Source organism: Quercus robur, chromosome 4, assembly GCF_932294415.1.
Source record: "Quercus robur chromosome 4, dhQueRobu3.1, whole genome shotgun sequence".
Taxonomy (NCBI): Eukaryota; Viridiplantae; Streptophyta; class Magnoliopsida; order Fagales; family Fagaceae; genus Quercus; species Quercus robur.
Window position 1 is genome coordinate 82,218,438 of NC_065537.1, and position 27,163 is coordinate 82,245,600.

Consider the following 27,163-nt stretch of genomic DNA (forward strand, 5'->3'; position numbering starts at 1 on the left):
CAATAACTGCACATTTCTAACATAAACTAATAGGAATATTGAATGGAATAAAATTGAAATTTAGATGACTGACTTGTATAAACATAAAGTTAGAGGACTAAATTGAACAATAGACAAACTTTGAGGTGCAATTTGTAATTTAGCAAAAGAAAATAATAATTATATGAAAAAATCAAAAAAAGTGGTGGTATATGTAATTTTGGTCAATGTAGTCCACCGACAGATATCGCTCACATCTAACCTTCTCAGTTCTCACAAAGATAGCAATCATTCAATTCCCAGTAAGAAATGGCGAAAGGAGTTCTGTTCGACGTTGCTGCGCGAATCATAGAGAAAGCAGATCATCTCTTAGGCCAAGAGATCGGACAACTCTGGGGTGTCAAAGATGAGATTGTAAAACTCCGGGAGAGGGTTTCCACAATCAAGGCTGTGCTTCTGGATGCTGAGAAGGAGAGGAAGCAGAGCAATGAAGTCAAAGAGTAGCTGAAAAGGCTGAATGATGCCATTTATGATGCAGACAACTTGGTGGATGACATCTCCACTGAAGCTTTACGATGGGAAGTGATGACACGGAATAAGAAGGCAGAACAGGTACGCATCTTCTTTTCCAAATCGAGACAGTTTGCATATGGTCGTAAAATGAGTCATAAGGTTAAGACAATGAGGGAGAGGCTAGATGCCATGTCAAGGGATATGGAGTTGTTCCACTTCGAGGAACGTCTTGTGGAGACACAAGATAGGAATAGGGTGAGAGAGAAGACTCTTTCTCATGAAAAATTTGTTGGGAGAGAGGAAGATAAGCAGGAGATTAGAGAATTCCTTTTTGATCCTAATGTTGAAGAGAATGTTTCAATCCTTTCTATAGTTGGAGTGGGAGGGATAGGGAAGACCGCGTTAGCTAAGCTCATATTTGATGATGAGAAGGAACATTTTGAGCAAAAAACTTGGGTGTGTGTATCTGATAACTTTGATGTAAAAATAATTGTTCAAAAAATCTTAGAGTTTGCAAAAAAAAAAGAACCAAGAAAACCTTGAAATGAAAACATTGATCAATGATCTTAAGAAAGAAATTCATGGAAAGAGATGTTTACTTGTGCTGGACGACTTGTGGAATGAAGATCCTGTAAAATGGCTTAACTTAAAAAACATTTTGGTTGGTGTTTGTGCAAGAGGCAGCAAAGTATTAGTGACAACACGCAATGCATTGGTTGCAAAGAATGTACGAAGTAGTCACATATTATTTTTAAAATTTTTGAGTCCAGAGGATTCTTGGACTTTATTTAGGCATATGGCATTTGAAAATGGACAAGAGCCAAGGAATTCAATCAAGGGGTATATTGGATGGCGAATCACGTTGTGGTGTGAAGGACTCCCTCTTTTCATAAAGACTATAGGAGGTCTACTTTACTTTAGAAACTCAGAAGAAGAATGGGTTTCGTTTATAAATAATGAACTCTCAAATTTAGATACAGACAAAATTGGTTTCCTATCAATACTTATGCTGAGTTATGATAATCTTCCATCGTATTTGAAGCAATGCTTTACTTATTGTTGTTTATTTCCAAAGGATTACAAATTTCATAAACCAACCTTGATTCAAATGTGGATCGCACAAGAATTCATTAGGTCTCCAGATCAAAACCTAGAACTTGTTGATCATGATTATTTCATGGAATTACTTTGGAGATCATTCTTTCAAGAAGTTGAAAAAGATGAAAGGGACAATATATTATATTTCAAAATACATGACATTATGCATGATCTTGTGGTATCAGTAGCAAAATTTGATAGCACGTTTTTTTGTTCAAATGAGGAAATTAATGAGAAAATTCATCATGTGTCATTTGATGGTTGGTTACACTCATCATCACAAATTCCAATCTCATTGTTTAAAGCTAGAAGGATAAGAACATTTCTTTTGCCAAGACAACCGGATAATCCATGTAAAAGATTGGATAAGTCAACTTATAGTGCACTTGTCACAAATTTTAAGTTCATACGCTTGTTGGATCTACATAATCTTGGGATTGAAATAGTTCCAAGTTCTATCAAGAAGATGAAGCATTTAAGGTATCTCCATCTATCTTATAATGAGCATATCAAGATACTTCCGAATTCCATTACAAAATTACAGAATTTGCAAACACTTAAACTCACTGCTTGCACACAACTTATAGAATTGCCAGGAGAAATTAACAGATTAGTCAACCTCATGTATCTTGAGATTAGTGGCTGTGTGGATTTGAAACCTTTGCCACCTGGAATGGATCAATTGACCAAATGTGTTACAGTGCAACAACCTGCGGTGGGAAAGGACCCGAGAGGAAGTCTCTTAATTGAACTACGTCATGGGATAGATGCCCCCTTAGAATCTGATGTTGCAAATTTGAAAGAGAAAGAGCACCTTCAAGTCTTGGAATTGCGTTGGATTGAAGATGAAGTTGAAGAGAGGGATGTTGTTAATGATGAGCCATCACTCGAAGCATTGGAGCAGTATCCAAATCTTAAAGTATTGTCTATATATAGGTACTGGGGAGTGAGCTTTCGAAGTTGGCAATTGTCCCTCACAAATATTGTCGAACTTGTATTTTGTGGATGTAAGAAATTGCAATATCTACCACAATTGGATCAATTTCCTTCTCTTAAGGTTCTTGAACTTGATTCGTTGCTTTCTATGGAGTACATAGAAGAAAGAGATAGCAATGAGATCTCTGGTCGTTCACTTTTCCCATCTCTAGAGGAGCTCAGACTCAAGTATTGCCCTAATCTAAAGGAATGGTGGCATAGGCGGGATTCCATTATGGAGGTCCATGATGATCATAAATCTGTTGGAATTAACACATCCACAACGTCAATGACAAAGAATGATTTACTGCCTTCATTTTGTCATCTTTCCAATTTATGTATTCGGGGATGCCCTAAGCTCACTTCCATGCCTTTGTTTCCAAATCTAGAAAAGCTAGAGTTGTGTTACTGTAGCTTCGAGCCATTGAAGCGGACAATTTGTTCTACATTTGCCTTCCCTCTCTCCAAATTAACATCTCTTGAAATTGGACGGATGAAGGAACATTTACCAAAGGAGTGCTTGCAAAACCTTGGTTCTCTCAATTATCTATTGATATATGATTGTCATGGTCCTCTCCTTCAAGGTATTCAACATCTCACTGCGCTTAAGAAATTGGACATTTGTTCCTCTGAGGTGTTTGATTTACCCAATGATGAAATTGAGGAATGGCAAGGCCTTAGGAGTCTTAACTCTCTATGTCTCTTTCAGCTTCTAGAACTAAAGTCCCTCCCATTGGGGCTTCAACATGTCACATCCCTACAAAAGCTCATGATTGATTATTGTCCTAGTTTGAACAATATAGAAGACTGGATTCACAACCTCAAATCTCTTCAATCACTGGAAATTTTGCAATGTCCCAAATTGAAATCATTGCCAAGGGGGATTTGTGGCCTTACCTCATTAGAGACGTTAGTTGTTTTGAAGTGCCCTAATTTCACATCGTTTCCTAATGATATGCATGGACTTGTCTCTTTGCGAGTACTGAATATTTCGGAATTCATCAGTTTGACATCGTTGCCTGAAGGAATACATGATCTTACCTCTCTACAAACACTGGACATTTCGAAGTGGCTCAATTTGACATCATTGCCTGAATGGATGGGTGACCTTGCCTCTTTGGAAACACTCTATATTTCGGAATGCCCCGATTTGATATCATTGCCTGAAAAAATGCGTGACCTTACCTCTTTGCAAACATTGTGTATTGAGGATTGTCCCAAATTATTAGAAAGATGCAAGAAGGAAACAGGTGAGGATTGGCATAAGATTGCTCACATCCCAAACTTGTTGAGGGACCGAGCGGGAAGAAAATTAGGTAACTCTCTAAGAGCCCGTTTGGATAGGCTGTTCACAGAACTTTAACGCGCGTTTTAGACAAAACGTGATTTGCCAAATCATTTGGCTCCACAAAATCAGCACGTTTGCGTTTTCAAAATCCAGATTTTTCACGTTTACAAAACACTGCAAAGGTTTGCCTTTTCAGAGACGCAGATGGGCTAACCGCTATTTTTTTCTTCAGAAAATAAAAATATCGCCAATACCATAAGAAATACCAGCTTTATCCCTTCCCCCATGTATACCGTACCGGAACCTTGGCCGGTACAGGAACGCTAATAATTCGTTCCAGTTTAAATACCGGCCGTACCGGAGTCATTCCGGCAATACCGAAGCGAATACCGAATTTTGGAAACTGGATTTCTAAGAAATTGAAGGTCTTTGAAGAAGAATAAAAATCGAAGAAGCAGTTGAGGCTTTTGTGAATCTTTGAAAAAAAAAATCACCTGTCGTTGCAGATCAATCAAGCTGCTGCTTCTTCTCATTTCCCTGATGCTACCTCATGAACTTCTTCTCTTTCTTTTACTTCTAGCAACTTCCTTCTATCCCACTTTTTCTTTTTCTTTGTTTTATCCGGCTGTGAATCTCAATGCAAAATTTTGAAACTTGTGGTCAGTAATGGGAGAGAAAGAAAAGTCTTCAAGTTCACTTTTTACCCATCCAAATGGTCATGTCATTCACGTGGCCTGGTGTATTTTTTATTCCCTTTAACTGTATTATGGTATTACTCATTAACTCAAAAAAAAAAAAAAAAGTACAATAGTATATATATACTGGTTATCAAAAATATATATATTATAATAAACTATATATTCTGTACATTAGTTAAATAGTATCAGATATTTGTCAACAATGATCGTTATTAGCTCATTGCTGCTCAGAGATTTTGGGAAAAAAACTTTACCATTGTTGGTAGAAGTATAGATTCTTTGATGAGGTTGATAAAAAAAAAAAAAAAAAAAAATGACAACCTTGAATACTCACTTTTTTGAAACCATATGGATAACTTAATAACAACCCGAAGGGCCAAAGGGAGTAGCATAATTAGTTAGGGACATTTGCCTCATGAAGTGGAGGTCACTACTGTTCCTCTTCTTTGGGGCCAAAACTTGTTTATCTTAAAAAAAAAAAATAGATGACTTAATGATAACATTATCTACCTTCATTTTCAAGTTTCAACTCTTTGTCAATGACTTTGATGAGCTCTACTTATTTCATGATCTTAAATTTATTTTAATACTTGTTTGATTCCCTTGAGTTATACCAATTAGCTCTGCTTATTTTTTTTAGTAATTATTTTAATATAATTATTTTCTTAATCATTTTAATATCTTCCTCTTGACGGTTTTTTTTTCAATTTTAAATTATATAAATTTCTCTCCATGATTCCAACAACGACAACATCATTATTGTTATTATTATTAATGTAATTGTCAGGCTTAATTACATATTTTTAAAAATAATTAAAAAAACACTAATTAAAAGAAAAATGACAAAATAACCTTAACAAAATAGTTAAGTCCTTTTTTGGAATTTACACTCCAAACAGCCATTTTTAAAACAGTTTATCCAAATGCTTAATGTAGTTTTAAAAATAAAAAACGCATATTTTCACATTTTTACCAAACGCTTATCTGTGGTTTTTAAAATGATGTTTTCAAAACGCACGTTTTAAAAACGCTCGTTTTAAAAACGCTCGTTTTAAAAACGCACCTTTATGAACAGCCTATCCAAACAGGCCCTAAGTCACCATTTTATCCCAATTTCTTCTTCTTTACCTTGTTCATTGTTCTCTCTTAGTATTCACTATATTTATTGGAGATTTAATTTCAGTTGAAGAACCAGATGAAGCACATAAGAAGCTTGCTCTTAAGAAACGGAGAATCAAAATTTTTGGGTGCTGCAATTATTAAACAAAGTCGACAACTCACAGGTATTATCTCGCTCATTTTTTCTCTTTCTTTTCCTCAATCTTCTGCTTATAAGATTTTCATCCTAAATAATTATATATTTACAGATCAGGCAAAAGAATATGTAAATTTTCCTTCATCTATTTCTCTTATCTTAAGAAATCATATCGTTTGTATTTCTGATAGAGTTGATGATCTGATGTACTTTGGCGCTTTATTTCTCATTATTTAAAACAGACCAAAAATTTGGCACATGGTGATATTTGGGTATTATTATGGGGAGAGTTGAATCTGGCACTATTGTGGGGGAGAATCGAATCTAGCAACCACACTACAGGAATTAGCTTTGCTGTGAAGGCATTTTCTTGGTTCAATTCCTCTTTCTATATATACTACGAACTTGTGTGTGCTTCTCGGGGCGCAATTACGTTGAGATATGTTGATGATTTCTTTTATAAAGAATGAAAGTAGCCACGAGTCCTGCGAGAGGTGAGCCTAGCATCTAAAATCCTTTAGTGGTTTAATTTCTGCTTCTATATCTGAGTTAATGAGATATAAAAAAAATATCTCCAAAAATATATAAAAAAATATATCTTAGTTAATGAGATTTGCATATTATAATTCTTGAATTTGTGTTTTTATTTTTATTTTTGGAAGATGCAAATATACTTTTCTCTTACAAAGTAAGTTGAAATTTGTTTCTGCAATTGAATAGCTTTGAAGACAATTTTAGCTTTATCTATTGAGGTGTAGGGAAAAATTATTTTTTTGCGAAAATTCGATTTAGCCCCTTGAATTTAACTACAATTGTCAAATTAGTCTGTAAGGTTTAATTTTTGTCAATTTAGTCCCCTGCTTTGTCAAAATGAGTCAAGTTTATCTTTATGTCCAAATATGTTAGCAACTGAAGTCATTTATTTAAAAAACAATACTCATCAAGCCAACATGATCTATAAAATGATGCATCTCATGAATGTTTTCGGTTAAATTTTAAATAAGGAATGTTTAAATAGCATCATTTGCTAATACATTTGGAAAAAGCCCAAATTGACTCATTTTTACAAAATGAGAGTCTAACTTGACAAAAATGAAAGTGTGCTACTTCCTGAAAGAATTCATTCTAATGGTTTTTTATATTCTTACTCCCAACTCCTACAAGAATGGCCCCCCAAAGATGCACATATACTCTATTTTTTCCCCCGTACCCATGTCCAATATGTATAATCGGTATCATACTGGATACCTCTAAGATACCAAATGAATTTGTTTTTTAAGTGACAATACATCTAGGATACGCCTTTACCATTGTAACCCAACCCCAACAATGAGAAATAGCCCAAATTTGCAACAATTTATATATATATATATATATGTATGTATGTATGTATGTATGTATGTGTATGTGTATATATGTATATTTATTTATTTTGATAAGTAATAAAGATTTATTGATTGTAAAAAAAAGGAGACACCTAACTACACAGGGTACAAGGGTGTACATATCAAATAAAATTTTTTTGATATATTAAACATATCAAATACAAAAATTACATAAATCAAGTAAATCCAAAATTGAAGAAAGTGGTTTGTTTCTCCATACTAAGAACCAATCCAATAAGGTTCTAAAAAATAAAAGCTTGAGATCAGGCATAGAACGCTTACTGTTTTCAAAACACCTACTATTTCTTTCCTTCCAAATGCACCACATCAAACAATGCGGAACAACAATCCATATATATCTATTACAATGGCGACCAAATCGAACTTGTCAGCAAGTAAGAAGCTCAACAATAGACGTTGGCATAACCCAACAAACTCCAAATAAACCAAAAACCATATCCCACAGCCCCAAAGCAATTGGACAATGAAGTAATAGATGGTCAACAGTTTCACCATTACACTTGCACATATAACACCAATCCAAAATGCATACCTTTCTTTTCTTTAAATTGTCAATTGTCAGACATTTCCCCAAGGCAACAGTCCATACAAAGAAAGCCACTCAAGAAGGAATCTTTTGCTTCCAAATGCTCTTTCAAGGGAAGAACTACTCACTATGGCCAGCTAGAAAATGGTAATACACACTAACCATAAACCCTTTACTCTTATTAGGTAACCAATCTCTTATCCTCCCTAATCTCCCTTACAGGAGTGCCATAAATGGTATCTATGAAGTTCCAAAAAGCTTTCAATTTTTGATTATGCACATCTCTACAAAAATGTATATCCCAATGAAGGACTCCATTGGTTTACCTCATTAGATCAGCCACACTTGCCTCTTTGTTTCGACAAATCTTGTATAATTTAGGATAGCAATCTGCAAGAGAAGATGTTCCACACCATCGATCTAGCCAGAACTGCACTTTTGATCCATCTCCAATTTCATACAAGAGGGCAATTTGGTAATTTTCAGAAATTTGGGATGGGCTGTCCTTGGCCATACCAAAGGCCCATGAGTCTTATTTCTTATTTTATGTTTACATTTTATTAAGTCTTTTATTTAATTATTATTAGTATTCCTATTCATTCTTGGAATAGGTTATTTAGAGTCCAGGTCCTACTAGAAAAATGATATCTATAGCTTCTATATAAAAGCTCTTTTGTAGTCATGTTACTTCAGAATATTTTGATTAATAAAATTCAGCAGCTTATTTTAAACTTTTGTTTGTGTGATGCAAACTTCTCCGAGGTGTAATGCCAAGGAACCCTAGGTGTAATGCTTAGGAAGACCTAGGTGTGATTGCCTAGTGTTTTATTTATGTTATTTTCTATATATCCCCTGTTTCAGCCCCAAACAGCCATCAACATTCATTATCTTCTAACCTAAACTCTTAAACATTACTCCTTATTCAAAAATTCATCAACAAACCTAGTATAGTGCTGAACTTTCTTAATGGTCCTGCATCATTGGTGCATGTTGGTTCCATGTGGGTCAGAGTTGGCTCAACATCGGTCTTATCCCTACCCACCAGAGAAGCTATTGTTGATGCTGAATTATTTGGGTGAGAGAGAGGAACATGCGAGGAAGGCTTAGAGTGTGGGTGGGTCTGTTTTGTGTCAAAATGGAAGGGATAGTGGGCTGGGATGGTGTGACAGGATTTTTTTTGGGCTTATTACTGTTAATGGGTTTGGGCTTGGAACTTGGCCAATCGAAGAGTCCACCTCAAGAACCTTGGACCAGCTAATCCCCCACTAACCATTAGGCCCACGTTCCATCCTAATATAAAGATCCATAATCAACCCACCTTCAGTTCCGTTTGAAACAATTCCATTTATGACAGACGTGATCTTCGCTCCAATCTGTGCTTTCTCCTTCCCAGAGTTGCTCTCGCGTGAATCATGGGTTTGATTACCAGAATTTGCAAAATTTGAATTCTGAGAATTTAGCATTAATTGTCTTTCTTTCTTTCCTCCACTACCATCATTCTGGCTGCTCTCCGCCGCTGCCAGCCTGTGTGTTTTGGATTCAACTCGTCAGCCTTTCACCACCGCTGTCACAAATGATTTGGAGGCTTTATGTTCAATCCCAGATTCTTTGGGGGCAGTTTAACGGCAAGAGTCTCTGGAGCAATAGCCTTCCTCAAGTGAAATCCAAAGCCTCTCCAACCACTATCTAATTTTCCTTCCGGTACCACCATGAAACCTTTCTGACGGCCGTGTAAAAGTTCTGAAATCATAAGAAAAGAGCCATGTGCATTGGAACCTAGTTGTAGAATAAAAACTGTATCTCATCTCTAACGGTTCGTGCAAAGTGTCTAGGACACTTAGTGGAAATAAAGACCTCCATTATAGATAACAATCTCTTTGCACTCTCTTTGCCCATGAACACTGATTGTAATGAATCTTTGCCTCTCTCATTAATACGTAATAAGTAAAAAGTACCGCCTTCTTCAACAGAAAATTCGAATGATTTTGACTCAACGAAGAAAAAAGATAGAACCACTCATAACAAAGTATCAAAAGAAACAAAAGAAGATAGAACCACCCATGATTTTAACTATTTTCTTTTTTCTTTTTCATAGAGAGAGCAATCTCCTCTTAGGGCCTCACATCCTGAAAACATACTTTCATTGATATATATATATATATATATATATTGGTTTCAATGTTAGACACTTGTCTAGCTATTTTTTATTTACTCTTTTGGGTATTGGTTTGTATTCTAAACATCATTTTTTATTTATCTCTGAAAGGGATGTAATAACTATTCCTTAGTAGGTGTATTGATTTCTATAATTAATATATTTCTAAATAGACAAATTTTCCATATGCACATAACAATTATGAAAATAAAAAATCATAAAAAATAACTAATCTCTCTCTCAAATTTAAAAAATATTATTTTTTAGGAAATATAATTATATATTTTTTTTGATAAGTAAGAATGTTATATATACGAATGGCTACTCTATGCATGAAGAACATAGAGCAAACCCAAAAAATACAAGAAGGAAAAAAAAAAAAAAAAAACCAATCCACAGATTAATTACAAAAATATATCTTAAATTTGATTTAAAATGCTTTCATTCCATTGTCTTCAAGATTCTATTATTGTGTTGTCACCAAACAAATGAATAGTAATAAGCATTATATTACAGCATTTTTTTTTTTTTTGATAGGTAAGAAAAATATATTCAAAAAACTGCTAGATGCCAAAAAAACACCAGCAAAACAAAGTACAAAAATGAAAAGAAACAAAAAGAAAAACAAAAAAGCATTAATTACAGAGAAAAAGAGAGCTAAGGAAAAAAGGAATAGAGTCACTAGAAGTGAGTCCCCAAGCCCTAGCCCAATCAAAAAGGGAACCAACGAAGAGAGCAAGCAGCTGGTCTTCAGATCTATCCAGATCCTCAAACGTCCGCCGATTGCGTTCCCTCCAAATGCACCACATCAAACAAAGCGGAACTAGATTCCAAATGTTAGATGAATGCTTTCCCAACCAATTCCACCAACTAAACAGACAATCTTGCACCGTACGCGAGGGAACCCAAGAAATCCCAAAAGTCCTAAAGACAAAACACCATAGCCGATAAGCCTTTCCACAATGTAACAACAAATGATCCACTGTCTCACCGCAACAACGACACATAATGCACCAGTCAACAAAATCAAAACCCCTGAGACTTAAGATATCTCCTGTGAGGATCCTATTCCAAGCGGCTGTCCAAACAAAGAAAGAGACACGCCGAGGAGCCTTTACCTTCCAAATACCTTTCCAAGGAAAAGCAATGGAAGAAGAGCCATGTAACTTATGATAATATGAGCGGATAGTGAAATCTCCATTTTTTGTCAAGATCCATCTCAAACGATCACCATCAGTCACGGAAGGAACATAGGAAGCCAAGAATCGAAAGAAATCATCCACCACATCTACCTCCCAATCATTAGGATCCCGAATGAAACGAACATCCCAAGTTCTCCTATCCCCTGCTCCTTGACATATCAGAGATGATTCTACGGAAGCCTCTTTGTTTGCAGCAAAATTGTACAAGGTTGGAAAAGCCGAAAGGAGAGGGAGATCTCCGCACCACCTATCTGACCAAAATTTCACTCTATCCCTCACCCCCACCTTATACTGGACATATTTGTTAAAAACTTCCCAACCCATCCGGATACTTCTCCACAAACCACACCCATGAACACCCCTTCCCAACTTAGAGGTCCACCCCGCCCGTTCTTCCCCAAATTTCAAAGCTACCACCCTCCTCCAAAGCCTATTCTCCTCAATCCCAAAACGCCAAAGCCACTTTCCTAGTAAGGCTTTATTGAAAGTGGTCAGTTTCCTAATACCCAAACCACCATTAGCAATAGGCAAACAAACCTTATCCCAACTCAATAAATGAATCTTAGAATCACCCCACAGGAAGTCCCTTTGAAGCTTCTCAATTTTGTTGGCCACATGTGTAGGAATGGTGAACAAAGATAAGAAATAGGTGGGAAGACTAGAAAGCGTACTTTTAAGCAATGTCAACCTACCACCTTTAGATAAATACAACTTCTTCCACCCTGCCAGCTTCCGTTTAATTTTCTCCAAAATAGGGTTCCAAATAGAAGGGGATTTATGGGACGCTCCCAACGGCATACCAAGATACGTCATTGGCAAGGCCCCAATCCTGCAACCCAAAAACTCTGCCAAAGCCTGCATATTATTTACCTCCCCTATAGGAACAATCTCACTTTTAGCTACGTTAACCTTCAAACCAGTCACAGCCTGAAAACCAAGAAGCAGCAGCCGAACATGAAGGATTTGCTCCACCTCTGCATTGCAAAACAAAATAGTATCATCCGCAAACAGCAAGTGGGAAACGCATTCCCCTCTACCCCTCCTACCATCTGCCTTAAAACCACTAAGTAAACCTGCCCCCTCCATTCTCTTCACCATCCTACTAAACACCTCCATCACAACTAAAAATAACAAGGGAGACAGTGGATCACCTTGTCTCAATCCTCTAGAACTGCCAAAGAAATCAGCTGGAGACCCATTAACCAAAACAGAGAACTGCACTGTCGAGATACAAGTACGAATCCAGCTACACCATTTCTCCCCAAAGCCCATTTTCTTCAACAACTTCAGAAGCGCCTCCCAATTCACATTATCATAAGCTTTCTCAATATCTAACTTACAAATCACCCCCGGAATCTTACTCTTCAATTTGCTATCAACACACTCATTGGCAATAAGAACTGAATCAAGGATTTGCCTACCTCCCACAAAACTATTTTGAGATTCAGATATCAATTGATCTAACACCATTTTCAATCTATTAGCCAAGACCTTGGCCAAAATTTTATATAAACTCCCCACCAAACTAATAGGTCTGAAATCACGAATGTTGGAGGCACCATTTTTCTTAGGAATCAAAGCTATAAAAGTAGCATTAAGAGATTTCTCGAACTTACAATGCTGATAGAACTCTTCAAAGACTGCCAGAACATCTCTTTCTACTACCCTCCAGCAATGATGGAAAAAAGCCATAGAAAAACCATATGGACCTGGGGCTTTATCCCCTTCCATATCTCTAATCACTGAAAGAATCTCATCTTTCTCAAACCTCCTTTCCAACCAAACTCTCTCCGACTCCCCTATTTGGTCAAACTCCAGACCTTCCACAAAAGGTCTCCATTCCTCAGACTCTTGATAAAGGGTTTTATAGAATTGAACTACCTGAGCAGCAACTTCTGCTCCATCCTCATAGATCACCCCATCCACTCCTAAGAAACTTAGGTGGTTAGACCTTCTATGAGAATTAGCCATCTTATGAAAAAACTTAGTATTATTATCTCCCTCCTTAATGCACAACATTCTCGATTTTTGTCTCCACGAAATCTCCTCTAGAGAAAGAAGCTGTTCAACTTGCGACCTCGCTTCATTTCTCTCACCTCTCTCCGTCTTAGTGAGACCAAGAACCCCTTCCTTAGCGTCTAAAACCTCTAAAGCCCCCAATAATTCTTTCTTCCTACGCCCAACATTGCCAAACTCTTGACGATTCCACTGAATAATGTCTTCTTTCAACGCTTTCAATTTTCTAGCAAAAACAAAACTAGGTGTGCCCGAAAAAGAATGGCGATTCCACCAAGAGTCAACCCTATCAACAAACCCATCCATCTTCAACCACATATTCTCAAATCGGAAGGGACTTTTCCCTCTCGCCATACCCCCTGCCTCCAAAAGAATAGGAAAATGATCTGAAACAGTTCGTGGAAGAATACGTTGGATCACATCCGGAAAGTGATGCTCCCAATCATGAGACACTAGAGCCCTATCAATCCTAGACATAGAAGGATGGACAGTGCCACTAGACCATGTATAACTCCCTCCCTCCAATGGCAAATCAATCAAGTTTAAATCATCAATAAATTCAGAAAACTTTTCCATAGCCGGAGTAAGACGAGACCCACCCCTCCGTTCGCTAGGGAAGCGGACAACATTAAAGTCCCCAAAACAGCACCAAGGAACATTCCAAAACTGCTGAATACCAACCAACTCATCCCATAAATCACCCCTCAAATTATTATCATTTGGGCCATACACCCCTGAACAAGCCCAAATAAACCCATCCCCCACACCTTTCCACTGAATCGACACCGAAAATAAGCCCACCAGAACTTCCAACTTTTCTAAGACCCTCCTGTCCCACATAAGCAAAACCCCACCAGCCGTCTGATCGGCATCTAAAGCCGCCCAATCTGCATACGGACAGCCCCATATACTGCAAACCAGCTGTCTATCTATACCAACCAGCTTTGTTTCTTGAAGGCAAACAATATCACACTTCCACTCACGCAACAAATTTCTCACTACCAACCGTTTCTGAGGGTCATTCAAACCTCAAACATTCCAAGAAATCATCTTCAGCATCATAAAGACTATTAAGGCCCCACAACTCCCTCTACCTCACTAACAACACACTATCTCCCATCATAGTTAACCGTTGAGATTAGATTCCTCAACTCTCTTTTCCCTTTACCCGTGGAGGAGGCTGCTTTTTGGATAGCATTAGCTTTCTTCCGTTGCTGGTTAATAACTGCCATCTCCCTTTCTAGCCTTTGAAGATAAGCAATACACAATTTTTCATGACGATTCGCAGAAAGCCCAATCACTTTACAAAAGCCTGGGATTCTGTTCTTCACCCAACTAGAAACATCCAGAGTATTTCCAACATTCAACACCTCAGAATTTTTCAACATCTCAGAATCATTGTGCACTTCCATCGTCAGAGCCAGCCCCGGAGGGATAATAGTAAACAATGGGTTACAAACTGTCAAATTCTCCTCCTCACCCAAAACCACTTCTGAGAGAGCCATTTCCTCCACCGTTGAGACACCCAAAACAGGTAGGCCACATCTTGACTTCAATTCCATCATCGCTAAATTGGGTTGCCCATTCTCACCATCATCCATCTGCCTGGTTCCTTTATTATCCACCCCTTGTATCAGAAGCTCACTGCTCACACTTCCAACTTTATCCACACTATTGACCCCAAAATCCACGAAACCCGCACCGGATAGTCCCTTAAGGCTGTCTGCCAAGGACCTGCCCTTCGAGGTATGAGAATTTGCCTGGACAGTATTGCCCGGAGCCACTGCGAAGTCCTCGGAGCTCAACCCAGTGAAGGGACAACCAATCTGAGCCACCGCGGGTCCGTTGGAGTAAAACCCAGCAGAGAGAGAGCCCTTAAACTCCATCGGAGCCACCGCAGGACCATCGGAGTAGGTCCTAACCTCCACCCCATCCACCACGGGATTGTCGGGATCTAACCCAGTCACCATGAGACTGACAGAAGCAGAAAACATGCCTTCAACCTCCAACGGAGACTCCGCAAGACCATCGGTGCTGGTCCCAACCACCAACCCATCCACCGCAGGACTGTCTGGGTCTAACCCAATCACCATGAGGCTGAGAGAACTCCTCGGAGACACTGGAGCACTGTTTCCGTCCATCTCGGCTTGAACCCAGTCCATTTGTGACCTCACCAGACCACCAACCAGCTGTGTCGGCAACCCAGGGCTCGTTGGAGAAACCAGTGGGCTCTCCCCAGCCTTCTCGTGATTATCAACTGAGTGTAAAGACTCTACAGGCTTATAAGAGCAATCCCCAGGCTCAAAAGTGGTTGGGCTTACATTGGTTGGGCCTGAATAAGACTTACTAATAGTCTGGTGGGCTGCCAACGTATTAGAGCCCACAGCCAACAAACCTTTGCCAAGATCCTTACCAGCCCATGCTACCCCTCCACAAAGCTTTTCTCCCCCCTTATTTCTTTTCCAGGAAACACGTCTCCTACCTTTCACATCAATCTCTACGATTAGACCACTCCCAAACCTGCAAGATCTCCTTAAAGCATTCCTCTTTCCATATTCAGCTTTAGAATTCAAATTGAAACTTGGTGGGATACGTTTCCTATCTTCTGCCAGATTTTGCATACCTAAGTCTGACACCACATTAATGCCCTGCTTCTTCCTATCCCCTCCTCCCGCCACCAACATATCAGGCATACCCACCGGAAATACCCCCACCTTAGCATCTGAGCACCTCGGATTTAACTCCAACAACCCCCTTGACAGATTCTGCTTCTCCACAGACTTCCCTTGAGACTTTTTTTTATCCTTCACCATGGTTTTGAAGAGTTGTGACTGAGTCACAGCCCTTGGCTGCATCTGACTCTTAACGATTTCAGCGAAAGACCGAGAGGGATACTGCCCCAACATTCTCCTCTGTGGCAGAGACACAAATTTGGCCTGACCTGAACCAACAAAAGCATATTGGTCAGGGTCCAACATCTTTCTCAGCTCAAGCCCAAATACCTTCCAGCCATTTTGTGCTCTACCTCCAGGAATGATAACAGTTCTTCTGTGCCCTCCAACTCTGAGTTCAGACACTAAAAGGAACTGACCAAAGGTATTAGAACCTCTTTGTAAAGTGTACGCAGCATCTCCTTCCCTAAACGTAAAAAACTGTTTGGGATTGACTCCGACCACCGTGTGTTCTATGTTCTTCATCAACCATACAGCTGCATTCTTGCCCATGAATACTGACTTCATGAAGTGTTTGCCCCGTTCAAAAATACGTAAGGAGAAAAAGTTTCCTCCTTCCTCAACCACCAATTTAAAAAGCTTAAACTCAATGAAAAAACTACGGATACCACCCATAACGCTGACAAGAAGATAATCTACACTAAAAATGGATGACTAAACTCTGGAAACTCATAGATTACTATTATTACAGCATTTTGTATTCCTTATAATATCTATTCCTATTCCTATATAATTACCATTACTGTCTACCAAACTTGCCCTTAGATTTTTCAAGAAATGATGTATCCCCTTATCCGTACCCATATCCGTACTCATATCTGTGCATCTTAGTGGTCCTCCGTACTACAAACTACTCTGAGAAAGTCAATGATAAGCAAAAAAAGAGAAAGTCAATGATAAGCAAAAAAAGAGAGTTAATGGCTCTAATTGTGGGATATCTAAACAATATGCTCTCGTTTATGGCCCTCCTTCTCTTGAGGGTAGCTAGATTAGTCGTTTGACAATTGAAGTAAAAGTCAATATACTAAATTGAATTTTAGCCCCTTTTTTTTTTGGGGGGGGGGGGGGGGGGGGGGGGGGGGGAAGGGTGGGGAGAAAAATATTTGTCTAGTTGGGCATACTAGTATGAGTCCTGGAATGAAGCACATGTGTCTAGAAGTTCTATACTATATATGAATTTATATATGTGTATGCATTTTTTAGCAGAAATTTGGGGGGGGGGGGGGGGGGTGGAGAAAAATATTTGTCTAGTTGGGCATACTAGTACGAGTCCTGGAATGAAGCACATGTGTCTAGAAGTTCTATACTATATATGAATTTATATATGTGTATGCATTTTTTGGCAGAAATTGGCTTACAAAGTAAAGGTGAGGCCTTATCTCAGTTTATCTAAATCAGAAAGATGAAAGCTTTTAAGCATGAATTTCCTTTCTATGTGCTTAAGATGGTGGGTTCTCTCTCTCTCTCTCTCTCTCTCTCTCTCTCTCTCTCTCTCTCTCTCATTTTTTTATTATGGAGATTGTTTGGTTTGATTTGATTCTTATTTATCTATTAGCTGTTAGGAGGTTGATGGAGGAAGCAACACATTCTATGGAAGATTTACTGCTGGTATTCTGGATTATGCGTTGAAATCATTACATGCCCCTTACCTCTTTTGTAGAGGCTGGAAATTCATCTGTCTCATCTCATGACAATGACGTAAGGGGGAAACTGGTGCCCTAAGCTTTTTTACATCCTAGAGTTGGAAGGGGATCCATTTCAGCAGCATGATGTGATCATTGCATAAATAGAGTGAAAACTGACACTAGGTGATATTGGTGTGAGATTTGTTGGGAGGATTAATTCTGGCATATACACTGCAAAAAGTGGCTTGTTTAGCAGGTATTCTGTTAATTCATTCCTTTTTATGTAGTCTTCAAACTTGTCATTGTATCTACAAATGAAAATGATGATGATAACAATAACAATGACTAATATCTATTCCTATATATAATGGAGGAAGCTTAATCCACAAATCCCTCTTGACAAGACATGTATACCATAAACCAATTAAAACACACGGTTAAAATACCGTTTGAAGAAAAGGGTCTACCGTTTGGTTTTAAACCGTTTCAATATTAATAAAACACAAACAAAACAATATGAACAAACAAAATACGTAGAGAGAGAATAGAGGTTTGATATTTAGTGAGACGCAGAGAGAAAATAGAGAGAAATACCACTGTACTACAGCCACAGTCAAATGACCGAAACTATTAGAGATCTCATAAGACGTTGGAAGAGAAATTAGAGACCGCTACCGGTAAAATTTTCAAAATTTGCATTTTTGGTTAGAATTTAGTAGTTGCAATGGAGATTTGGTTTAAAGCAGAATTACAAGTTATTTTGATAATACACCATTATGCCTTTCGGTCAACGCTCCTATTACTAATACACTTCTAACCATAATAAACCTATAACCCAACAGATTACCCAACAATGACTGCCATTTGTTGAGATCATTTGTATCCCCTCAAACTTCCAACTGCCATCTTTCCAAATTGTTAATCTTATTTTTTTCCTTTGCTAAAAGAGTTTCTGGAATCTTTGATAGAAGAGTTACCGTTGGTTCTCTACAAAAAATTGGAAGGCATAATAGCCTAATTTTTGCTCTCTTTATTTCATTGTTCAATGAAATCTCTTTTTCGTTTGCAATTGCTTTGATTTGAAAAAATAAAACCCTAGAACACAAAGAATAAGAAGGTATTGAACATTAAAATTCCTTTCTTCCTCCACTAATGCCAATCTGCTTCAAACATTGTATCTCTGTGCTTCGGATCCAAAATTAGATAGTACCATTCATCCTTCCTGGCCATGCTCAAGGTATTTCCTCCCTTTTTTTCATTGTCCCCTTTTTATCAGATGGGTATATTATATAATCTCTGAAAACCACCATCTCTTTGTCATTATCTTAAATTTTTACTTTAATATTTTGGTTTGACGCGACTACTGCTACTTTTTGTTACATGCACGCCGCATATTGTAGTGTTTTTCTCTTTTATCTGCACTTTGCCACTTCTTTTAATTTGATCATAAATCAAACATTAACTTTCTCAATACTGTCTCAGTACTTGCTTTTCTATAAACTATTTTCAAATTAAAGTAATTGGTTTACTGACTATGCTCAATAATTAGTTTATTGTCATACCAATTATTTAACACTGTTGAACATTGATATGAAAAATATAGCATTTTTCATTGTAGTTCAATATGTCTAAAAGTTCAATTATTTATTTTTCTTCTTCTGTCATAAGAGATTTAACAATAAAGCACTAAAAGGGGGCACAACCAAGCATGGTAACCAAGTAAGAAATTTAATTAATGGTTCAATTTCTTATTGGAGTGTACCTTTCCCTTGGTTTGTTATGACTTATTGTGGTGGAGGCAAAGTTATTTTGACATAAGTTGGGTTATGAATTAGAAATAAAGGGTAATTAGATGCCTTTGGAAGGAGAATGAAACTTTTATTACTGACCATATTGTCTTTGAGAAGGAAACTTTTTGCGCTGACCTACTGTCTTTGAGAAGGTGTCTATGAGAATGATATATTTATGTAGTTTGATGTGGTGCATTTGGAATTCTTGATGTAGTTCATTAGGAAGGAGAGATGCTAGGAAACAAGGACAACAACAGCATTGACACACATGAATTCTTTTTCTATTTTTGGCAAACCTTGGTCTTAATTGAAGCTTCAAAGTCTCAAAAAGGCAAATGGATTGGTGTATTATTTCAATGTAGGAATCAAAGAGGTTGCAATATTTTCAAGGGTTTGAGTTGGAAAGTGTAGAGGAAGACTACTGCTATATTGTGATCTTTCAGGGTTCTCTCTATTAGGAAAGAACATGAAAATGAATGGTATTATAGTTATGACAATTGGAAAAGTTAAGGAGGTGTTCAATCTGACTTAGGAGCATACTACAACTAGATGACAAGACAAGATGGTGCTGAACAACCTTGAGAAAACATGTAAGAATCTACAACCTATTAATATTTTTTTGTAAGATCAATTTTTGACAAGCTTAAAAATCTGCACCTATTAGTTATTACAAAGAATTTTTTGTCTGGTGAAAATCAATATTTTTCATGAACACTATTTTCCAGTTAGATACCTACTTGACTCTTTTTTTGTTCTTAATAGTTTATAGCTTTTTGGGGATTTATTACCCTAGGACGTTGTCATGAGTGTCAGTTTGGTTCTTGGGCTTTCCTTTTGAACAATTAAGCCCTTACTCATTACGTCTGTGACAAATAAAATATTCTATTACCATTTTATTTTAAAATCTAATGGGTTTAATAACGTATTGTGTACATGGAAATAAAAACATTTCAAAATAGTTGATGATGTGGAAGAAACTATCCCCTATATCTCATATATTTTAGATTAGTATTGAGTTGTCAATTCACGCCTACAATTTTTTAAGTACAAGTCTACTTAAGAAATTGGCTTATTTTACATTTCCCTAGTATCATTTGTTTGGTAATAAGTAAGCTGACTCCTAGAATTGTCAAGCACCAAAACTATAAGTTGAACCAGAGCTTTTAGCTCTTCTTCAATCATCCAGTGGACAAGGCAAATACCAGTGTGTCACCACCAACCAAGCCCTACTCAACTTGCACAACCATCTCACTTTTTTCTCTACTAGGCTAGCTACATCTAGTTCATAAATTCTAAACTTTTACCAACCTTCCTTCACTTTTTACACCAAAAATAATCATTGGGTAATGCTAGGTACACTTTTATTTATTCTTTCATTGTTTTACATTTAATAATGTTCATAGCTCTAAACTGAAACTAAACTATTAATCACAACACATTTTATATCTCTGCAAAAAGTCAAAGAAGTTAACCATAGCTCTGCCAAAAAAAAAAAAAACCAAAAAACCAAAAAACACTGGGATATCTCAGTCCAATGGGAGATTCATGACAGAATCCTTGTAGCATTTGGCGGCTAACCTCAAGACTCCCATTTGACACTTTGAAGCCTTGTGCCATTACTTGTCATTGTGCTTATATACTTGATTATTTTAGTCTTTGATAGTAGAAAAGGCAAAGCAGAAGGCAAGTATGTGCACGCGTACCAAGAGTGTAACATTGGAGCTTCTACACAAGATGCGGATCAAGAATCGAACCAAGAAATGCATGAAGCTTCTACACAAGGTATGGGCTTTTGTTAAGACCTATTTACCATGAAAAAGAAATTTGAAATTAGTTTCATTGCAACATACAAAGTAAGCATATTATTATTGAGTATGCCATTGAAGTGTCAATAAAAGACATCTTGGGACCTTAAATCAATTGCTGATTGATCAAAAAGATAACACTATTGCAGAAAGTAAATAAAAAATTGGACATTGTATTTATTGGAAACTGATTGTTCATTACTTGAGGGTGTGGTTGTGGTTGTTGTATATGACTCTTTGCATGTGATTAAAGATTAAGCAATAGTAGGGTTATGCTGAAATTTTATGTAATTTATTGGGTTTTGAAAAAGTGATATGGATTGTTTATAAATGATGTGTAAAAATCCCCACATGAAAAATATGAACATTTGCAATTTATTTTATGATTTTTGTGTGTAAATATGTTGAAACTGCCACTGTGATAGACTCTACGTTTGCAACATGAAATATTGTTATATTAAATTATATTTTGCGAATTTGGATGTTTAGGGTAGTTCCTATGAAAGCTAAGAGTAAGACATTTTATGGTTGTAATGAAATAGTTTGCACAGCAATTTCTAAGTTGACTGCAATTCTGTTAGCGCGGATTTGAGTATGTTGGCTTGTATGATTTTTAATAAATCATGACTTTATGATTAGGCTCTGAGAATGTTGCGGCATGTACTAGACTTCTATAAGAGTCACTCTGTCAATTGGCATGAAAAATGGAGTGATTTCATTGCGCATTCGAATTTTGCAAGTATATCCTTCTGGAATAAGCTCTAAACAGCAGGTGACATACCCATCTTTGGGAATTTATTTCCAAAGCTAGGGTGAATGAATTGAGCTACAAATTGGTATTCTTATCATTTGGTATGTCTAGAACCTAGATGAATTTGGATTAAATTAAGTTTAGAGAAATAACCTCATTTGAGTCCCACCATAACACAATATTGCAGAAAGTATTTTACTATAAATCAATAATATGCTGTAAGTGAATGATTAAATGGTATAGAAATTATTTGCCATTTGTTTGTTTCTTGAAATATATTAATTTAGCCGTATGTTTTTAATGTTTTATATTCTTTAGCGTATAATGACCACTCGTTTAATAGAATTAGACTCATCTTTAGCTTTGCATGCTTTGTTGTTTGACATTGGTTGCTATTGTTTCCTTCACAATTCAGATGTGCCACCAGTTGTACGTGCCACTCGTAGGCCAAGCAAATACTTGGATATTTGGGATCTTCCTGATGACCAAGAAATTGAGTTGCCACTAAATAGTATGCATCAGCCGGTTGATGATGGGGTGAGGAGTTTCACTGGATGGTTGGGGACGATTGCGTGGAAACCCCACATGTGCCCAATTAGATATCTTAATTGGAAGGAAGAACTTAAAGAAGAGTGTTGGCATGTTGTTGAGGTATTAAAGAAGTATAATACTTGTAATTATGACATTTTGTACTAGGTTGTAATTATGACATTTTGCACGTTTGTAATTTGCTAACTCAACTCTTTGATTGTAGCGAAAATACTCCATCCCTCGTGATCCTATTGCATATGCGGCTTTGAAGACTTTTACGTTACAGAAAATTGGGGAGGCTTGGAAGGATCATAAGTGTAGGTTGAATAGTAAACATTATATACCGCATTTAAGAAACAAAGCATGGGTGAAGAACAACCAACCCAAGGGATGTATACCAGAAGATTGGGATGTGCTTGTTGAGTATTGGTATACTGATGATGCAGTGGTATGTTTGTTTAAAGTTGCTTTGGGTAAAATAACAGTTTGAGAACTACGTTCTATGAATTTGAATGATATTGAATCATAACTACTATTTATTTCAGTTTAGGGTAAGAAATATAATTTTCAAGGCTTACATGAATAATTTTCTTTGGTTATATGAGGAGATATATATATCTCCTCCTTGTGAATGATATTGAATCATAAATTACAACATATGTCGCATATTTATAATTTGACCAAATTCAATCTCAATCAACTGGTTTTGTTTCAATGAGTGGTTTAGGACATTCACTTGATACTTATAAAAGAATTGATCATTCTCATATGCATTTGCTTGACCACATATTAGTTGTACTTGTACCTAATGAGCAAAGACCATATGTCTAGGTAGTTCTGTTTGCTAATTAGAGCCGTGCAAACTTAGTTGGTGAAATATATCAGGACTTGGTTTTTCACATGAAAACTTGGACTTTTTTGACAAACAAATAATGAAATTCAACGACAACCTTGGTGACTACATATAGGAATTCTTTTGAGAATTACTTACCTTCTAACTTGACATGCTTGATGTAGATCATATATTTACTTTTGTACTTTTGATATAGATACTTATAGCATACTGTATATAAACATGTAATTTTGTTGAATGTAGATAGAGTCAGAGAAGAATAAGGACCGTTGTTCTAAACAGGATGACTTACATGTTGCTGGTTCTTGTAGCTATGCAGTGCATGCTGCAAAAGTGGTAATAAGTATTATGACTAATTTTTAAATGATTTTGACTTATCTTAATTTTAAAAGTGGTAATAAGTATTATGACTAATTTTTAAATGATTTTGACTTATCTTAATTTTATGTGGAACCAATACTCATCACTACATAAATATGATGTTCATATTGTAGGCAAAAGTGGATGGACGTCCTGTAGAGTGTGCAGCATCATATTCAATACTGCATACTTGTAAAGGTGGATCTGAGTTAATCTTGTAGTGCAAGAAAAAATGGTGAGTAATCCAGTTTCCCTTCTATTCCCTTTTGAATATTGGCAAGCTGTAACATTGGTACAAGAACCACCGATCAAACACAAAGTGTCACAATGCACATTTTATTTGCATTGTGAATTGGCTTAGAAAGAAAGGCATAGAGTGCTTGCCCTCTGAATTAAAACTATTATTATTTCGTACTCTATACGATTAGATGGCTGCTATAAGTATTTATTCAATCTCTACTTTTCCTGGATCATTTCTACTTGCGTACTTTTAGATGGCTGCTATAAGTATTTATTCAATCTATATGATTAGATGGGTGCTCATTTGTTGTTTTTCCCTTCTTTTGATTAAAATGTCCCAATTACTTGTAAGAATGTTAGTTGTGTAGGCAGAAAGGGACATGACAATTGCAAACTAAACTTGCAAATTACAAATGAGGTCTAACTCAATTGGCACATCTGTTTTTAAGAGCCAGGTGGAGGGTGAGGTAGTAGTTTCAAGATTTAATGGGTGCATGTGTAATTACCCATAACTAAAGAAAAGGCAAATTGCCTTCCTATTTAAATTTCTTTGTGCTTTCTCTCAGTCTTAGCCTTGATCAGCAGAACTTATTTGGACACTAAGTGGGCTCTTGCAAGCTTGCCTTTGATTGTTGAAGCTCTGTTATAAGCTAATTCTTGATGCAGTCAGATCTGTACATTCCTTCACACCTAGGCATGCCCAGTGCTCATGTGTGGAATTTAAGCTTTTTTGTCTTCTCTCTCTGGGTTGTGAGATAAACCTGTATCTGTAATTCCAAAAGAATCTAGGATGTGAGTTTCAATATGCATATCCATATAAGCTTTGTTTACATGGATACTTTGGGGTTCTGAGTCTATGTAAGAGTTGGTGTTAGAAAACTTGATATAAATTGTTAACTGATAGCTTATGGTTTTAGTTTTTCTTTTGTTTGTTTATGATATTGTGGCTTAGTTTTTTCTTGGAGTCCACAGGGTGGGTCATTTGTCTCTTTTTGGGTTGGGTCAAATTGGCCTTTCTCTATTTCCATTGTGTTCTCTGTTGGTTTTGGAGGTGAGAGTTTGTGTTAAGGGAAGAACTTTAGCTTTTCAATTGGATGCTTCAACATGTAAATTTGGTCACATAGTGCCTTCACCTTTTTACTTCCCTTTGAGTACAAAGGAAAACCTTATAACTACTCAAAGCTCAATTTTTTGCAACACCAGAGGTGATTGTTGATAACAATGCATAAGGGGTTTATTAGATTCATTTTAATGGTTTATAGTGGGGAGGAGTTTTAAGAAGTGGGTTTTGGGTTTCAAAGGAATTTGGTTATGTTAGTTTCCTTCTAACTAAGATTAATCAAATGCATCAAGATCCTTTATCAAATAGTGATGGTGTTTCATTCAAGACCATTTATTACCTCTAATTGGGTCTAGTCAGATTCAAGTTATATGGGGTCAGGTGCAACAATTGTTGAAGTTTGCATAATTTCTCATCCTATTTGACACCCTGAGCTTGATAAAAATATTTCCAGTGAAATTCGTGAAAAATATAATTTTTGTTATCTTAAATCAAATGATGTTCTAATTTCTGACTATTATGTTTTGTTCAAACCCAAATATCAAGAAAAAAATGAAGGAATTGTTAGCTGACCCTTCGAGTCAATTGCAGTCATTTGACATAAGTGGTAGTATTGCATAGTCACCAAATGATGTGTTTCCAAAGTGATAGGTAAGGAGCGCAAAGGTCGTATTCGTGGGGTAGGATTTGGTCCAAGCCCAAGTGGTCGAAGTAGCAAGAGTGCTCTCACGGACATTCAAATACGATTAAGTCAAGCAAGGGACGACGAAGTTGCACAACTGAAGGCTTCCTTGGCTACTAAGGAGGAGAAACTGGCATCTTTTGATGAAATGATGGAAAGACTTAGTTAATTCGAAGAGATGAAGCAAAGAATGGCTCGCATGCTTTAACAAATGCAACAAATTTCTTCACAATGTAGTCAGGTTTGATAAATGACTTTTAGAATGTAATTTTTTTTTTTTTTTTTCGGTTTTAAATATGGCAGTTAGCTTGGCTGTACTTGTTGCTCTGCACTAGTAGACCAAAACCTCCATTAAAGACCTCTCTCTTTCTATCTTCTTTTTTTTTGGTTACAAGGGAATTCATTCAACTAAAAAAGAACAGCAACAACATCAGAGTTAGGACATAGGAGTGGCTGCCCAACCCTATTTATATATAGGGTGTGAAAAGAAATAAGAATATGACTTTTTTTTGTTGGTTTTATTTATAATCACGGAAAAGAAAAGCACTACTCTTTTGGATATATAACAGTGAAAGATTTTGGAATTTTAGTTTTAGTCAATACCTTTTTTTTTTTTTTTTTTGTCTCCCACTTAAGAACCAAACTCTATAATTGATTATAATATTCAAATTAGATATTGTTTGTTAGAACTAATTTTCATGAAAACCAATACTTGAATAATTGAACATTAATTGGTTCAAGCGCAATATTTATTGAGCAAAGTGTTCATATATATTTGAGTCATAGGGACATCTAGTTAATTAAGATAGTGATTATTTTCTGAACATTAATTATATGTGTTTCTTTTTCAAGCGTTATTAATATTCTTTTTCAAGCAACATCAGAGTTAGAACATGAAGAGCCTATGTTATGCTACATGCAAATAGTGTTGCAGTGGAAAAATAGCTGATAAAATTAAATGAAAAAGCCCAACTAAGAACATAGAACCATATCAACTCCCAAACAAAATCATGGAAAAGTCCTAACAGGCTTGATGAGCTAATATTTATATGCAGTTATTGAGTAATCTGGGTTTGTATGCACTTATTGAATGAGCAAGATGAAAAGTCCTAAATCTCTAAGATTTTCTTGTCATTTTATTCGATCTATTTATATGCACTTATTGAGTAATCTTGGTTTGTATGTAGGACGTTCCTTGATCCAACAATCTCCAGCTCTCCAATATTTACCAGCAGCATCCCATCAACCAAGTAACTTATAAGTTTTATGTTGGTGTTTGAGGACTTTTTGTGTACAAAGAACTACATTTGAATAACCGCATTTTTTGCAAGTGTTGAAGGATATTTTTAAACACTTTGGAACTTTGATTATGGTATTAGCTTAATTTAAGCGGTTGTTTTATTCAAATGACCACATCTTTTTTTTGTTAATCTTATGATGATGGTTATAGACAATGTTATGTATTTGATAATATGTTTCTATGTTAATATAATGTTAGTTTGGAGACATTTGTGGTGTTGTTAATTAGTTACACTAGTCGCGAACCCGCCCATTGCGCGTGATAATTATTTTTATGGTGGTTTTATTAAATTTTTTTTTTTTAACTAATCTAATAATGAGTAA

General features: G+C 36.5%; 1 protein-coding gene across 8 annotated transcripts; it reads left to right on the forward strand.

Moving 5' to 3' along the window:
- Window positions 1-223: 223 nt before the first annotated feature.
- LOC126723957 (putative disease resistance protein RGA4) lies at window positions 224-27,048 on the forward strand. Of its 8 annotated transcripts, none has more exons than XM_050427988.1 (11): window positions 6,051-6,300; window positions 17,190-17,290; window positions 17,399-17,724; window positions 19,473-19,848; window positions 20,912-21,040; window positions 22,230-22,465; window positions 22,569-22,793; window positions 23,442-23,534; window positions 23,693-23,793; window positions 25,504-25,781; window positions 26,728-27,048. In XM_050427988.1, exons 4-9 carry the CDS (start codon window positions 19,821-19,823, stop codon window positions 23,777-23,779), a joined length of 798 nt encoding a protein of 265 aa, XP_050283945.1. In that variant the 5' UTR covers window positions 6,051-6,300; window positions 17,190-17,290; window positions 17,399-17,724; window positions 19,473-19,820; the 3' UTR covers window positions 23,780-23,793; window positions 25,504-25,781; window positions 26,728-27,048. The 8 variants fall into 8 exon arrangements, with proteins under 8 accessions (XP_050283939.1, XP_050283941.1, XP_050283943.1 ...); XM_050427989.1 differs by having other exon boundaries at window positions 25,510-25,781; XM_050427982.1 differs by lacking the exons at window positions 19,473-19,848; window positions 22,569-22,793; window positions 23,442-23,534; ... (1 more) ...; window positions 25,504-25,781; window positions 26,728-27,048 and adding exons at window positions 224-3,881; window positions 5,735-5,834 and having other exon boundaries at window positions 6,049-6,300; window positions 20,912-21,111; window positions 22,230-22,324.
- The last annotated feature ends 115 nt before the right edge of the window (window positions 27,049-27,163 follow it).

Coding starts and splice junctions, on each gene's coding strand:
- LOC126723957 (XM_050427982.1), top strand. CDS start 1,037: ATGAAAACATTGATCAATGATCTTAAGAAAGAAATTCATGGAAAGAGA. Junction 3,882..5,734: donor CCGAGCGGGAAGAAAATTAG/GTAACTCTCTAA, acceptor ATTTAATTTCAG/TTGAAGAACCAGATGAAGCA.